Here is a 15,910-nt window from a genome sequence, read left to right on the forward strand (position 1 = left end):
AATACCATGTTTGGTTGACATTTTTCAATTATGCATAAATAATACATGTATCAGTTATGAGTCAATCTGTGTATTATTTTATGCGGGGTAGAAGATGGAATAACTAATACATGTATTAGTAATACATGGATAAAATACTGAAATGACAAATTTACCCATATCACTTTACACATAAGGCTTCCTTATTTCTCTGCCAACCCGTCAACAGGTTTCACTTGCTTTCACTTGCCAACTATATACCTTGTCTTCTCTCATTTTTAAAGAACAAACTAGCAAAAGCAAACTGGAGAAGCCACTAGAAAATGGAAATACCAAAACTAAGAAGTGAAAATCAAATATGTCTAAACTTCACATAGTTCAGTAGTATGACGAAGAAGTGAAAGTAACACCCAAAGTTCCTAACTAAATTGTTTCCTACATAAATGGAAAGAGAGAAAAAACAATGCAAAAGAAGGCCAGGGGTATAGTTGTAAACAAGCATTTTACTTTAAAATTTATATAATGTATATCAATTTCTAATACAACAAACCAAACATTCAAAAAAATAATCTCTGCATAACTAATACCTGCATAACTAATCCCTGCATTACTTATCCCTGCATAACTAATCCCTGCATAACTAATACATGTATAACTAATATCTGCATAACTCTAACCGGCAACCAAACGACCCCTTAGTGTAGGATATTTTCTCTTGTGTATAAATACCAATGTATCTGATGTATTTGAATCAAGTAATGGAGATAGTCATTCTTCAATTTCTCTCATGCTTTCTCTGTTCTTGACAGGTCTGAGTAATTTAATATAATTTCTTGAAGAAGGAAGAAAGAAAATCTATGCTCAGATCAATAATTATCATACCAATGAAACACCGCCTGAACCAAGCTCACACATTGTCTTCACATTTACTTCCGCAATAAGTAGTCCAGTCACTACCTGCACCATTTTGGATTTCCAAGAATGTTATTAATGCCAGAAAATTGAAGACTGGTTTAGGAGTGGCACGGAGGAGGGATAAGAGGAATTATATACGGCGGTCAGAAATATAAGCAATAACATTCTATTAATGTGGAGATTATTACGCAGAAGAATCCATAGGGGCACCCAGTGAATTAATATCAAATTTTACACTTGCACTTGTTTTCCACAAATTCTTGAGAAACCAGAAAAGAAAATGAAAATGGACAAGTTGAAGGAATGCTGAATCATTTACCATAAAAATCCAGCAAATAATGCAAACTACTGCAGACGCTAGAAATCCAGATTCTTGTGTGACTGCAGGAATAGCAAGAATACCTGCACCTACCTATTTACGACACAAAGATGTTAGTTTACTGCTATTCCTTTCAGTCATGTTAAATAAGAGTAAGAACATAGGTGACATGATGCCAAGCGAGAAAGAATCTTCAATCACAATATGCTCGTGAATTGTTGATATTCATGAAAGCAAGCTACTAGTTACTACCATCAAAAAATAAAAATATAAAGAGACAGGAAAAACTCATAAAATAATCATGTTTGAAATCGTCAACCTCCCTTTCATGCATTTCAAATTACTTTCTCATACTCCCTTAAGCCAACCAGATTCTACACCTTAATCAGGGACAGATATTAAGAAATGAGTGTCCATACAGGTTGCTTTTTTAACTTTCTCATGCTTGCATATACATGGCTCAAAAGTTATACTAGTAAAGTTCAATTAACTTTAGTTTCTGTAGCATAACATTGGATAGGATGCTATTCAGTAAGGTAAAATTTGGAGATCTATTGAATAGCATGAAAGAGGTGCTATTCTAATAAAGAAACAATTTTGGGACAGAGAGAAGAAGATCAGTTCTTTCAAAAGCAGCAGAAAGATTTTTTTTTTTGGGGATCTGTAAAAAGCAGCAGAAAGTTGACTGTACAGAAGTACCAGTTTTGACCTTAACAACCACATAAAATTTCAGAATGAAAGACAAGCACAAGTAAGCTTCTGGAATCTAAAACAACAGAAGAGAGGAGGCAATAACTCCAAATCTATGTGTTGCAGGGTCGGGAAGCATCTTGTAGCTAATACGAATAACATCCTCCTGTCTTCGTTTATTTTCTTGGATGTGCTATAGAAAGTCGAAAACGATAACTGTGATGACTTCTAATTTATAGGTAGTCAATCAGAGACATTCCTGACATTACGATAGATTCTAATAATGAAGAAGAATTACTTCATCTCTAAAAACTGGGGAAGCAAAGATATTACTAAAATATAATCCTCTAAAACCAGGGATTACATCAACGAAATAATAACTTTGAGCAGAACAAATCCGTCCATTTTCATAGTGTTTTGAGGATCCAATCGAAAGACTATTTTTAAGTGTTAATTTAGTCTCAAGAGAAGCAGAAAGAGCTTTATTTCTCGGTCATCGCTGATAAAAGTGAACCGAGCAACCCTTTCCTATATACATTTCACTCCTTTGTGTAAGAATAGTGCCTGAAACTAGTTCCATATCCACCAATATCAAGTCAGAAGTATCACAAAAGTTTCACACTGCAACTACTACACCTAGAACTTGACGTGACAATGAAGCAGCAATTACACGATTCTATAGTAACAAAGAGAATGCGGATAGCACAAACATAGTATATTATCATCAGATGCTGGTGTGTGATAAATAAACAAATAATATACACATGCACAAATCATGCATTGAGAAAGAGAGGGTAAACGTACAGTGGTGCCAGCAACGAGAAAAATGGCGCTGCTGAGGCTTCCTGAAACAATTGAGGAAGACAGTTAAACAAACACATAAAACATCAAGATCTCCACATAACAAAATTTCTAAGTGAACTTGTAACACTTGCTTTACATTCCGGCCACAAAGTACACAATTCTCGAATTTGATGTTAGTCCCAACGCTAATCCAACTAGACCAAAAAAGTTTATTTCAACGTAAGTGCTGAATGTTGAACTATAAGGATTGTTACTTCAATATCTCTCCCACCAAGATCTTCCTCCTAATTCCTTATTTCTCTAATCCCTTTAGACACTGCAGTGTTACAACCAGCTCAGCAATGCAATAATAGTGGGGTTAATTTCATTTACTCATATTTCACTTTATTTCACCAAAGTCACTAAAAAAATATAACGAAAAGGCCGCTCAACTTCACCTAAATAACCAAAAACTGGTTCAACTTTGCCTACACAGAAATTCAATAGGAGGAAACAAAAGCGACATGGTGATAGTGGATAGGATATTATTTCCATGGTACTTAGACAAAGTTGAGTGATTTTTTCTGTTACAATCCTTTAGTGATACTTTGAGTATAGTTTTACCTTTGGTAAAAGTTTTGAGAATTAGCTTAAGAAAATGGCATTGACTAGAACATTAAAGTCAAGCATGATGAAACAATGAAAGATCAATCAAGAAAACAGCAAATTACAAATACCTGCTTCTCTCTTCAAAGTGGCTTGATTGAGGTTAGAAAACAGTCTTTCAAAGTCATACACTTCTTCCCTTATACCCACTACTTCTCCTTCCAATATTTCTTCAGTTTTTTGTTCACTTGACTGTCTTTGGGAGTAACACTTGAACAAAGTCCGTGACTTAAAGCTTTGAGAACAGCATTTGGGTAAAATCTTAGTGGGTACATAACAAGAATTTGAAGAAAATCTACGAAATGGGTTTTGAGTATGAGGAAGGGGAAGCTTGAAATGAAGTAATAGAGAAGAGGATGATGAAGAAAAGGCCATTGTTATGAGTTACACAATAGAGGGAGTTGCCCTTTTTTGTTCTTCTTGTTGTATCTCAGCTCTACTGATCTCTCAGCCAGTTCTTTCTGGTTTTTTTGGTTGGTTGGTTGGACGAGAACTAGAGGCAAAAAAGAAGCTGATGTGGATTTGGAAAACTTTGTGTTATAAATGGGATAAATACAATTTAAAAGTCAACTTCAAATTACATTTTTTTAAAAATATAATCAAAATCTTTTCTCCCTTCCTTTTTATTTGGGAGAAGGTGGTTGTGGCCCCATGGATAACAAGTTGCGGGAAGCAAGGCTCAGATGGTTCAGGCACGTTCAGAGGAGAAGCTTAGATGCTTAGGTAAGGAGGTGTGAGCGGCTGGCTTTGGTGGGTGGGAGTAGAGGTAGAGGGCGGCCTAAGTAGTATTGGGGAGAGGTCATCAGGTAGGACATGGCGTGACTTCAGATTACCGAGTACATAGCCCTAGATAGAAAGTTGTGGAGGTCGAGCATTAAGCTAGGGGGTAATTGTGCATATTTCTACGGCGCTCCAGAGTAAGGCTAGTTTGTTAGGATTTAGCCTTACACTGCTAGTAATTTATGTTGAGTTCACACCACTCTTTTGTTTCTCGTAGTGCCGGGCGTTATCTATTGGTTATTGTTTTGTTTTTCATCTATTTTCTAGTTCTTGAGATGCTGCTATGTTTGTTTATGTTTTTTTTTTCTATGATTTTTATTGATGATACTGATATATTGCCTTTTTTCGTCTTCTTGAGCCGAGGGTCTATCGAAAACAGTCTCCTCGGGTGGAGGTAAGGTCTGCGTACACACTACTCTTCCCAGACCTCACTAATGGGATTTCACTGGGCCGTTGTTGTTGTTGCTGCTTTTCTCCCTTCCTTTTGTTTTCCCTTTATTTGGAAGGTTATTTTTCTTTTATTTCAGTGGGAAAGATATGGTGCGATTTCCTCATGGAATTTGTCCTTCGAACTAATTTACAAGTTAGGAATGTCACAAGCACCATAGGCGAGCTGCTTTCTAAAAAAATTGAGTTACTCTAGACATAAATCACGAAAAGATTAAAATCAAGTAATAATTCATATTATGAGTCATTTACAAAAACTTAACCCATATGTTTGATTAGTCAGTTTTCAATCGGGGAAGTTCTGGCAATCTCCAATTATTACTAATCAATTTAATTAAGCATAGTAATTTATGTAATTTTACCTTTTTCAGCGATTGAGGACGAGTTTTTCTGCACGTGGATCAGTTAAGAGTAGGTTTTTTCTAATTAATATAAGAAACACAAACCCACTATAATGGTATGTTATTATTCCTATATAAACCAAATCAAACAGCTATAAAGTTGAATTTCCAATTTATATTGTTGTCATTTTTAATTTAGATTTAGATTTTTATTTATACTTAGCGGGAACGTATTTGATTTGGAAGGGGGCTGCGAAGAAGGGAAAAAAAGGAAAAAGAAAACGGATATAAAACCAAACGACTGTATTCTTTTTCACTATAATTGCTCACAATATCAAGAGGGCAAATGCATCATAAGAGCCAACACCAAATCCAAAACACATTTACTGTTCTCTTTTTTTCATCTCTTTCTTTTTTATTCAGTCAAGTCCCTCCCCCACCACCCTACAGCGAGGGAGAAGAAACAAACTGTCTTGGTAAGCTAAAAAGGTCTTTCTCTTCAAAAGGAGAAGTCCACTCCCGAGAACCACCAGCCGACGTTTCTGCTTTACTTGCTTCATCGTGCAACCCGGGAATCGGTATACCAATCCCATTGCGCATATCAGGTCTTATGGTAGACTTTACAGCAACTCCAGGGGTAAATGAATCATATTTACGAGCATTGTTTTGCATAAATGAGTTCGTTGTTGGCCACATACCACCTGTTCTCAACGACGATGAGCCGCGATCTAAACTCCAGTCTATGTTGGCATAATCTAGCTGCAGCATTGAGCCACCGCCGGTGTTCCAGTCAACAGGAGACGTTGGCCCAGAAGTACCATTGGTGCCCAACCCGGAGAAGAGTCCAAGTGAGGAAGCTGCAGCAATTGATTGTGTCTGGGATGCACCTGTGTTACTCCACAAACAATTTCCCCGGCTAGATCCTGGTGATTCGAGTGTGCCATTGCTGGAAACAAATTGTTCTGGATGCGGGTGCTGTTGATAATGAAGTTGGTTGTACAATTGGTTAGTGCTGACACCATTCGTGCTCAGGCTTCTTGTGCACGGAATATGTGGAATCATACCATTGGGTGTCATTGTTTCAGCAATATTACTAGGATACCACGACACTGCTGTTCCTGGAGGAGATGAGCTTACATTTGAGGTGGGAGGGTGCCTGGCATTGATAGACTGGGGTCGTTGCATGACTATAACTGGTTCTCTCACAGTTCCTATCTGTAGATTCTTCAATTCATTTCCAACAGCCACATAACGAGCTTCTGTCTTGGGCGGTGGAGGTGATGCCTGCAAAGAAGATGCCAAAGAATAGGAAACAGAAGGATTTGATCCTCCATTTGGCCACCTTTTCTCAACAGGTACCGACACTTGTGGTGACTTGGCCCAGTCCAATTTTGGCGGAACCCTTTTCAGCAATGGTATGTTTTTGCTCCCAGGATCCAAAGGAGGCCCTGCTGCGGCAGCAACTTTAGTATAATTGAAGTCTTTCTCATCTCTCTTTGCTGGTATTGTACTAGATAATGAAGGTTTTACAGGTACTCTTGTTAGAATCTGGCCGGTGGTAATTGGTAGCTTGCCATTGCCCACGGCAGGAGGGTCACCAGTTTCTTCTGGCTTGGACGGAACAGAGGCGGGCTCCTGCTTTTGTGATCTCAAAGTCTCTTCAGCCTTTTCAAGATCACCCTCGCAGGCAACTACTGCTCTTTCAACCTCCTGCTTGGAGCACTTATATCTAATTTCCATGTGCGCGATGCGAGCAAGCTCTTCTGATATGTCAATTTTCAAATTAGCCCCAGTATCAAGATTGTGTTCCTTGTCTTTGTTTGCTTCTTCACCTCCTTCAAATAACCATGCTACTGACTCTTCTACTCTGCCTTCATTCAGAATAAGAGCCATAGTTGACCGTTCCAAGGAGAACCCCATAGCCACAAGCTGCTGAGCAAGTGCTTCCAGCTTTCTTGACATGAGATAGCCACTACACTTTTCATGCAACTCTTGTGCTCGCTTCTCCTTCTGACGTTGATGCTTCCTCTCATTTTTCTGACGGATTTTTTCCCGCTTGTCATTATCAGCACCAGGTAATGTCTCTTGTCGGGGAGGAAGATTAGAAGTTCTCTCTTTATGATCCTCCGACTCACCAGACCAGCTATCATTATTGGAAACAGCATCATACTCTCCACCAGCTCCGAGAGAGTGCCCACTAGGGTCATCTGTCTCATCAATGTTTCTGAAACGACCATTGACATGAAGAGCAGCATTCGAAGTCACAGGAGCTGTGTCAAGTGTATGGAATGTCCCAAGAAGAGGATTGTATCCACTAGTGGGAACCCCACCACCTGCATTTGCACTTGAAGGCTTTGAAGCAACTTTGGGTGGTTCCTTGCTCATCTTTTTATCCTTTGACTTGGACCTAGCTGCCGGAGACATTACTGCACTTCTAATTCCAAAACCTATAACAGTTGGGAGCTGTCAGGTCAGCAAATGACTAATGCAACTTTAAGCAGACAAGGTAAATTTTTAAATATATATTAGATACTCATTATTTTATCGGTAGGAGCAAAGAACCAAGCTATTTAACTTTTTGAACCGCATTTCAGCCAAAAAAAAATGCATCGAGTTTCTCTTTTTTCTTTACAAGTTCGAAGAGAAAAGTATCTTTCTGAAGTGCAGAGCTCAAAGGAAAGGATAATACAACAGTCTCAATGAAGGGCAGATGATAAGTAGAGGCCTGCACCCATCCCAATCTTTGTAACATCAAAGACAATTAAAATTGGATTATAAACAGAAGTTCTTTGATTTCCTAGGTTCGTATTGCATCTCAATATCAACTATAGAAAAGAAGACGATATGACTACAAATGAGAATGGACAACACCCAGTCGCCAAATAATTTTAAGTTCTTTGCCTAGAAAAAAACCCTCAGTTTTAGCTAGGCAACCATGTGCCAAATGTCCACACTGGCATTTCAACAGGCCATATTTAATTCATAGCAATCAGAAAAACAAGTTTAAAGTTTCAAATAATAGATAATTCAAATGATATAGGCTAAAACACTGTCCAAAATCACATGAGGAAAGGAAAAATGACCTACTAGCACATGAGAAAACCCGAACATATGTTATTACAGTATGTTTTCATCAATTATTTAAACTTGAAGAGAAAATAATTATCTGACAAAAGGAATTCTACTGAATGTGGTGCTAGTGGCAGCATGGTCATAAAACAAGAAAGGAGATTATAGCCTCACCACAATCAGAGTGCAAAATTAAGCAAATAAACATAACACGTGAAAGAGCTAAGCCAACAAGAAAACCAAGGCCCAATATAGGTAATTGGTAGATGAACATCCATCCAGGTAACCCAACTTACAAGCACGGGTTACCTTCGGTTTTGTTTCTACTTTATCAAGAAACTATATGGGTTTGTCTCTGTCACCCTTTGTTTTGTGCCCGTCAGCAGTTGTATGTTAAATGTTACTTCCAAATATATCTATCCACCCCCCCCCCCCCAAAAAAAAAAACCAGGGGGAGAGAGAGAGAGATGTATGTAACTAAGCTGTTCCACTGTCTTTAATGGCTCATTTGTACTTAAAATTAGCAAAAATGAGCAGCAAGACGTGTGCCTTCACCTTAGGCCCACCTTTATTTTCCTTTTACTAGCACTAGTGACTCACTAGGTTAGTCACAAAATGGGATTTTAATATATAAAAAGTTCATTAGATCACGAATCTAACAAGAATCGCTTGACTGTAGTGGCGATAAGGCTTTTCTTTTTCTTTCTTTTCCAGTATACCGCTATGCAAGCAAAGCAAAATAACATAATTTTTTTATAAGGACAATTGAACATAAATCAGACCTATTATGAGGAGACAAGATCGTTGAAATTATAAGAGCCGAACATCTTCACCATCTTCTAGTGGCAAATTGTAATCCCCACTTTGGTCTCTCAGAAAAGGGAGCTACCAAACTTACTCAAAGGAATAGCCTTATTATATGCTAATATTGGCTTGTCCAAATCCCTTAACTAGCACCCCCAGTTGACAAGAACAGTCACAACTTATAACATGAGCCCCAACAATGTCGTACATGGACCAAAAACTAGATAAAGTGCTCTAGAATGGTATACTAGTATTAAGAGCTCACATATTTAATACTCAATCACCATCCTCGTGTTGTTACAAATTCAACCTTAAAATATGTCATATGCAGACACTGATTTATACTATTCTCGCTCGATTTAGAAGCATAGCTTAACAACAGAAAAGACACTTAAATGCGCTGTACAGAGGAAGTTTCAGGAATGTGGATTTTCCTCTCAAAACTAAGAACTGCGGAGTGATTGATTAAATTACAATTATTTTTTTATTTTTATTGGTTTTGAGAATTTAAATAATAATCATTTTTACAAATACAAACAGAAAACTGAAAGGATACACCTGAGGGACGACCAATGTGAATCTCATGCATGGTCAAAGTCCTTACTTATTTTATCAGTAAAGTCCATGTCATTATTTAACACTTCATTAAACAAGCACATACGAGGGATTGATAATGTTTCACTTTTATTTTTTCCAGAATATCCTTTGCAATAACAGGTACACCAAAATCAAACCAAAGCAAGCCCTTGCCACTTCTATAATTAGAAAACATAGCATGTCGTAAATCCTCACACTCAGGTTCTTACAGCCATTTACAAATTCCTCAATGTCCCATAGGTCAAAAAATTCTCTCTTTCTCTCCATATGTGTGTGTGTATAACAATCCAGATTGAGCTATTAAAAATGTCATGTTATGACTTTATATCAAGTCAAACTGAAAACATATTTCATTGGCAGAAGCCTCTTAAGATGTGCACAGGATTGGCTTTACCTCTAGTCAAAATCAATAGTAGCAATTATCCTTTTCTTTTTTGTCCTTTTCTAAGTAATTAGCAATTATCCGTGATTCCTTTCTTTTCCACTGCCATATGCATACGAGCTTTGAAGAAATGAAAAGCACACTGAAGTAATATACATACTGACTTCAACATTATAATCAAAAACACCAAACAGTGTTACAACCATAGAATCAGATCTTAAGAGGAAATGAATATTCTCCACATCCCCAAAGTGGCTGTCTGTTATCTTGCATTTACTCCAGTAAGTTCCTTAAACATTTCTTTTTCTATTTTTATAGCAGCAAATATACTTCCCTATGCACCACGGCTAAGAATAAATCACCTGTCACCTTGATTTATCTTTCAAATGTATTATTAAAATGTAAACTGCTTGCAACTTATAGTACGTGTTGCAAATTTAGAATCCCTAGCATGGTTTGCATCTATTCGAGCTAAAACAAAAAAGCACTCAATTGACCAAAAACAAGATAGCACTCTAAACTATGGAAACCAACATTCCCTTATAATGTTACTATCAGATAGAATGACACAGCACAAAAGAGAGGTGAAAATTGGTCTTCTTCAAATGACTGCCAGAATGCTCAATCCGTTTCTCATATCAAATTTCCCTTCCTTTTTAATAAGGATGGTGTCTGGGCCAGCTTGCGTACACCTCGACCATATCACCGGGTGACTGATACCTCCCCCACCAGTAAAGGTACCGATCAAATTTCCAATTTGACACAATAATTCTCATCAATCAATCTATAATGCGCACATAGACAAACCCCCCTCCCACCCCTACCCCAATGCATTTCTTTAGCTAAAGAAACAATCATATACCTCTATATACGTATAAACTCAAACATCACCCAATACAAAACACACAAATGCAAGCATCCTCACTCCCATAGCATCAAAACACGAATTCCATTCTCCATTCCACAAATCTAGCAACTCCTCAACTACAACAACAAATCCCAAACCCTAGAACACAAAATTCAAAAGATTACAAAAGAGTTTAAAAGACAAACAAATTCGTATAATTCACCAAATGGGCATGCAAAAAAACGAAACAATTCAGAAGAATATAACAATCAGAAGCTCTAATAAAGACCGATCACAAGAAGACAAAAAGGGCGCGGGGTGGGGGAGGGGGGGGGGAATGGGAAATGGAAAAGGGAAAGATGAACGAACCTGTAACGAAAGAGAAAGGGACGGATCGATCGAGGAAAACGGTATGTGGGCGGTGAGAAAGAAGAAGAATGAGAAAACGCGGGGAGAGAGAGAGAGACGGGGAGAGATTGGAAAAATTGGATATAGACAGTCAGAAAGGGGAAGGGGGGGAGAGAGAGAGATATGTAATACGAGGCTGAAATGAAAACTGAATCAACGAAATTAGGGTTTTTTTCTTTCACTTGTACAATATAGAAATTGGATTAGGAATTGGATTTTTCTAAATTTTGGAATTTGGGGGAAAGATGGGGAGAGAGATGGATAGTATTTGTCCTTGTGTTAGATAGCTATAATCCTAGCATCATTAGAAAAGAAAATTGATGCGATGATTAAACTATTTAAAAATAAAATATCATTTTAAAAGTAAATAATTCATGTATAATAATCATTTCATTATTAATCACATCATAACAATTCGTTCATTGTTATGCATCACATAACAATTCATTAATTATTAATTACTAACATAACCAGTTTGAGCATTATAACCCTCACATAATTAGTGAGTGAAAATCCTAAAGGAAGAAAAACAAAGAGCAGCAAAGATTGATATTTTTTTTTCTTCCTTCTTCCTTTTGTAGGGTCAAGGTTATGAGTGGCATATTATAAGATTAATTTTTATGTTTTTGGTTTATTAGTCTAATAAAGTAAAGTAAATTCTACGTATGGGTTGCAACCTCTACCGATATGAGGGTCTAGAATTTACTTAGAATCGGTATTTTACGTGTTTGATGGATTGTACTTCTTAGCTTATGTATGTTTGTCCTTGTTTTGCAGTCTTTACAACTTTTCATATAGCCATTTTTAATAAGAATGCTCGAATTCTAATGTTTTCCGGTGATTATGCTGAATGGAAGAAGAAAATCCTTCTTACTTGTTAAAATATCATGGTATAGCCAGTTTTCACATTGGTCAATGAAAAATAGCCAGCGTTTATCAAGTCAATGAAAAATAGCCACTATTTTGCTGCAACAGGGACCGGTCCAGTATAATATACGGGAGTTCTGGTGCATTTGTGTACGAACTCCAGCATATTATGCTGGATCGGTATACTTTGCTAACTCCTGTAAAATTTGCGGGAGACTGGAGCACCAGTGCTCCAAACTCCAGTATATTATACTGGACAATTATACTTGCTGGAACTCCCGTAAAATTTGCGGGAGTTCCAGCATAGTTATCCTGGAACTCCCGTAAAATTTACCGGAGTTCAAGCATACTTATGCTGGAACTCCCGTAAAATTTGCGGGCGTATTTTTTCGGATTTTGAACAATGTTTTCGCTCAGATTTAAAGTGGCTAAATTTCGATGACTTTTGAAACTTGGCTATTTTTCAACGACCAGTAGTAAATCTGGCTATTTTTGAATTTCTCCCTCTTACTTTAGAGTGCTCGGATTTGAATCTGGCATTCTGTGTGGAAGAACCATCTATTCACACGGAATCAAGTATGCTAGCTGCTAAGGCTAATTATGAGCAGTTGGAGCGATCCAATCGCTTAAGTTTAATGCCCATAAAAGCCCACATAAGCCAAAATGCCAAAGCAATAGGGTTCTATCCCTAATAGCGATAAGGTCAAAGCTTATATGAAGGCAATTGATGAACAATTCGTAAGCTCTGACAAGGCATTGGTCAGCACCTGTCACGACCCCAATCCCGGTCGCGATGGCGCCCAACACACTGCTAGGCAAGCCCGACCAATTCAACAACCTTAACCCTTTTTATACAGTTCATGATTCAATTAACACAAATAATTACTATGTCATAATACTGAAACTCTGAAATATAGTTAAAACATGCGGAAAACCCAAGTAGAAATACTACTACACAGCCCGAAGAATCCGGTGTCACAAGTCTGAGCCTCTAATACACGGGTGTCAACCTACTACATAGTGCTCTAAAGAAATGTGGAAATAAAGCAAATAGGTTAGATGGGAAGATCAGGACTGCGGACGTCATGCAGCTACCTTGATGCCCCTAGATATGATGCTCGGCAGAGAAATCCTCACTCAGCCTCAGCGGTGCACCTAGATCTGCACACAAGGTGCAGGGAGTAATGTGAGTACTTCCAACCCAGAGAGTAATAAACATAAATAAAGGCTGAGAATAAGAAATCATGAATAGGCACAAAGTAATTCTATCTATACAGCAACTTGAACCCAATAGTATAAAATCAGTACACCAATGAAAACAATTATGAAAATACCACAACAGATAAATAAGTAAATGACAATCAAAATGCAATGCATCACATAGACCGGTACTCTCCAGTACCCGCTGCGGCGTGCAGCCCGCTCCATTTATTTATCGTCTCCGGGAGGGGCCCCTTACGGCCCAAGCGCAATAATAAGTCATCTCGTGGCATCAACTAGGCCCTCGGCCTCATATCAATATCAATATCATACCGCTGCGGCGTGCAGCCCGATCCCATACTCAGTCCAAAATCACATAAGCCTCTCGGCCACAATAAAATAGAAATATTCAGCCCAAACTTCATTTAAAAATATTAATTAAGTTTCTAGTTTGAGAAAAGGTGGCTGAGTTTGCAAATAGTATTAAACACTAGGAATGAGTTCAATGATATGTAAAAATGGTAAGAAACCGGTAATAATAATCCCTGAAGGATTCAATCAATTGGCACGAAGCCCAAACATAGCAATTAGCTCAATTAAAATGATAATAAGTGAATTTCAGTCAAATACGCAGTGTATTCATCTACCGGGACGGACCAAGTCACAATCCCCAACGGTGCTCTACCGCACGCTCGCTACCCGGTGTGCAAGTCACCTTAATATAGCACTACGATGTGCAAACACAGGGTTTCAAACCCTCAGAACAGCATTTACATCTATTACTCACCTCAAGCCGGCCAAAATCCTAGCTCGCTATGCCCTCGCCTCTCAAATCGACCTCCTTGCGCGTCGAATCTGACCAAAACCACAACGAATACGTCACATTATGATATAGGATCAATACCCAATCAAAAATAATCGAAAAACATCAATAATCCCGAAATTGATAAAACCCGAGCCCCGGGCCCACTTCTCGAAACTCAGAAATTTTTACAGAAAAGTGTTCTTCATCTTCTCCCGATTCCGTACATATAAAGAACACCAAAATTGGAGTGCGTTTGACCCCTCAAATCGACCCCCAAAGGTCTCATAATCTCATGCCCCAAAATCCTATTTTTCTACTGTTTTTCATGAATTAAAGGCTGGGATTATGGTCTATAATCACCCATAAACGAGTTTTAATAATCAAATCACTTACCTCTGTGATACCCACTGATTTTCTCTCTTAAAAATCGCCTCAGAAGCTTCTTCCCGTTAAAAAATTGGAAGAAAACTCGACATGCTCATTATAGGTATATTGTTCACGCGTTTTACTGCTCCCAATGGATTCCTTGTGAAATTCTAATCAATTTAGGATTTTGAATCACTCAATTTGACCTTATAATGAAGGAGATATGTAGGTTTTAAGATTTGTAAATAGTGCAGGTTTTTAATACGCCGTCAGGGGCAATTTCGTCATTAACCTGAAAATCTGGGCAACCTTGGTAAAATGGCCATAAAATCCTCATACGATGTCCAAATTCGACGATTCTTTTTGCTACGGGTCCGTAATTACGATACGGATCTAATGCTTCATTCAAAACAGTAATCGGAGCTCATTGTTCAATATAATATCATTTATGCTTGAAGAAACGACGTTGAAGCATAAGAAAAACGAGCACAACGCAGCCCAAACATATCCGAAACTCACCCGAGCTCCTCGGGACCGCATACGAACATACTAACACGTCACATATGATCATTCAAACTTAGTTGCACTCTCAAAACACCAAAACTAACATCAAAACACCAAATTTACATCGGATTCAAGCCTAAGTTCTTCTAAAACTTCCGAAACACGCATTTGATCAAACACCCAATTAAATCACCCCCGAATAACCTGAAATTTTGCACGCACATCCCAAATCACCTAACGAAGCTATAACAACTCTCGGAATTCCATTTCGACCCTCGGATCAAAATCTCACCTATCAACTGGAATTCGCCAAAATACTAACTTCGCCAATTCAAGCCTAATTCTACACCGGACCTCCAAAATAACTTCCGATCACACTCCTAAGTCAAAAATCATCCCCGAAGCTAACCGAATCATCGGAATCCACATTCGAGCCCTCTAACTCATAGGTCAACATCCGGTTGACTTTTCCAAAACAAGCCTTCCTTAAAGAGACTAAGTGTCTCATTTCCTTCCAAAAATCAACCCAATTCAACTCGTTCACACAAGACACTGATAATGAAGCATAACGAAGCAGGAAATGGGGGAAACGGAGCGGTTCTCACGGGACGACGGGTCGGGTCGTCACATCCTCCCCAACTTAAACAAACGCTCGTCCTCGAGCGTACCCAGAGTTGTCCTAGAAGCCAACCAATAGCTGAATGACCTTACCAAGCATATACCCGGGGGTGATCCCACGTCACCCTATCTCGCATAGGTCCGATAACACAACATAGCTGAAATTTCACAATCCATCTAGTCCATAAACCATAGAACAACATTGCACTTTCCGAAATCATACACAAGATCAGAACCTCACATCTATACTCAGAATAAGCCCGAACCAGCTATAATAACCCATACCTGCAACCTCAGGTGCAATCATATGATATACTACATAACCCAAACACTCGAAACGATAACTTCTATTCACAGCAGTTGCCCACAACACCCGAATACCGGTAGAAAACCTCTTATCAACCAAGGTCTTATTCCAACACTTTCATATACTGCCAACGATAAATGAAACACGCAATAAACCATAACCATTTCTCAGATCAACCATTCATGAAGCCACTTCCCTATTGACTAATACCACAGC

The 15,910-nt window shown here is 38.3% G+C and overlaps 2 protein-coding genes across 3 annotated transcripts; both read right to left on the reverse strand.

Moving 5' to 3' along the window:
• Positions 1–663: 663 nt before the first annotated feature.
• LOC109242704 lies at positions 664–3,870 on the reverse strand. The gene is made up of 4 exons (XM_019409549.1): positions 3,424–3,870; positions 2,708–2,748; positions 1,214–1,306; positions 664–936 (listed from the first exon to the last, which is right to left on the reverse strand). Exons 1-4 carry the CDS (start codon positions 3,725–3,727, stop codon positions 856–858), a joined length of 519 nt encoding a protein of 172 aa, XP_019265094.1. The 5' UTR covers positions 3,728–3,870; the 3' UTR covers positions 664–855.
• A 1,336-nt stretch (positions 3,871–5,206) lies between these two features.
• LOC109242706 lies at positions 5,207–11,262 on the reverse strand. 2 transcript variants are annotated; one of them, XM_019409551.1, is made up of 2 exons: positions 10,989–11,262; positions 5,207–7,367 (listed from the first exon to the last, which is right to left on the reverse strand). In XM_019409551.1, the coding sequence occupies exon 2, from the start codon at positions 7,342–7,344 to the stop codon at positions 5,365–5,367; it is 1,980 nt and encodes a 659-aa protein (XP_019265096.1). In that variant the 5' UTR covers positions 7,345–7,367; positions 10,989–11,262; the 3' UTR covers positions 5,207–5,364. The 2 variants fall into 2 exon arrangements, with proteins under 2 accessions (XP_019265096.1, XP_019265097.1); XM_019409552.1 differs by lacking the exon at positions 10,989–11,262 and adding an exon at positions 10,635–10,892.
• Positions 11,263–15,910: the final 4,648 nt, after the last annotated feature.

Source organism: Nicotiana attenuata, unplaced genomic scaffold (assembly GCF_001879085.1).
Source record: "Nicotiana attenuata strain UT unplaced genomic scaffold, NIATTr2, whole genome shotgun sequence".
In the NCBI taxonomy this organism is placed as follows: Eukaryota; Viridiplantae; Streptophyta; class Magnoliopsida; order Solanales; family Solanaceae; genus Nicotiana; species Nicotiana attenuata.

Coding starts and splice junctions, on each gene's coding strand:
- LOC109242704 (XM_019409549.1), bottom strand. CDS start 3,727: ATGGCCTTTTCTTCATCATCCTCTTCTCTATTACTTCATTTCAAGCTT. Junction 1,307..2,707: donor TTCTCGTTGCTGGCACCACT/GTACGTTTACCC, acceptor TGTCGTAAATAG/GTAGGTGCAGGTATTCTTGC. Junction 937..1,213: donor TTATTTGCTGGATTTTTATG/GTAAATGATTCA, acceptor AAAATGGTGCAG/GTAGTGACTGGACTACTTAT.
- LOC109242706 (XM_019409551.1), bottom strand. CDS start 7,344: ATGTCTCCGGCAGCTAGGTCCAAGTCAAAGGATAAAAAGATGAGCAAG.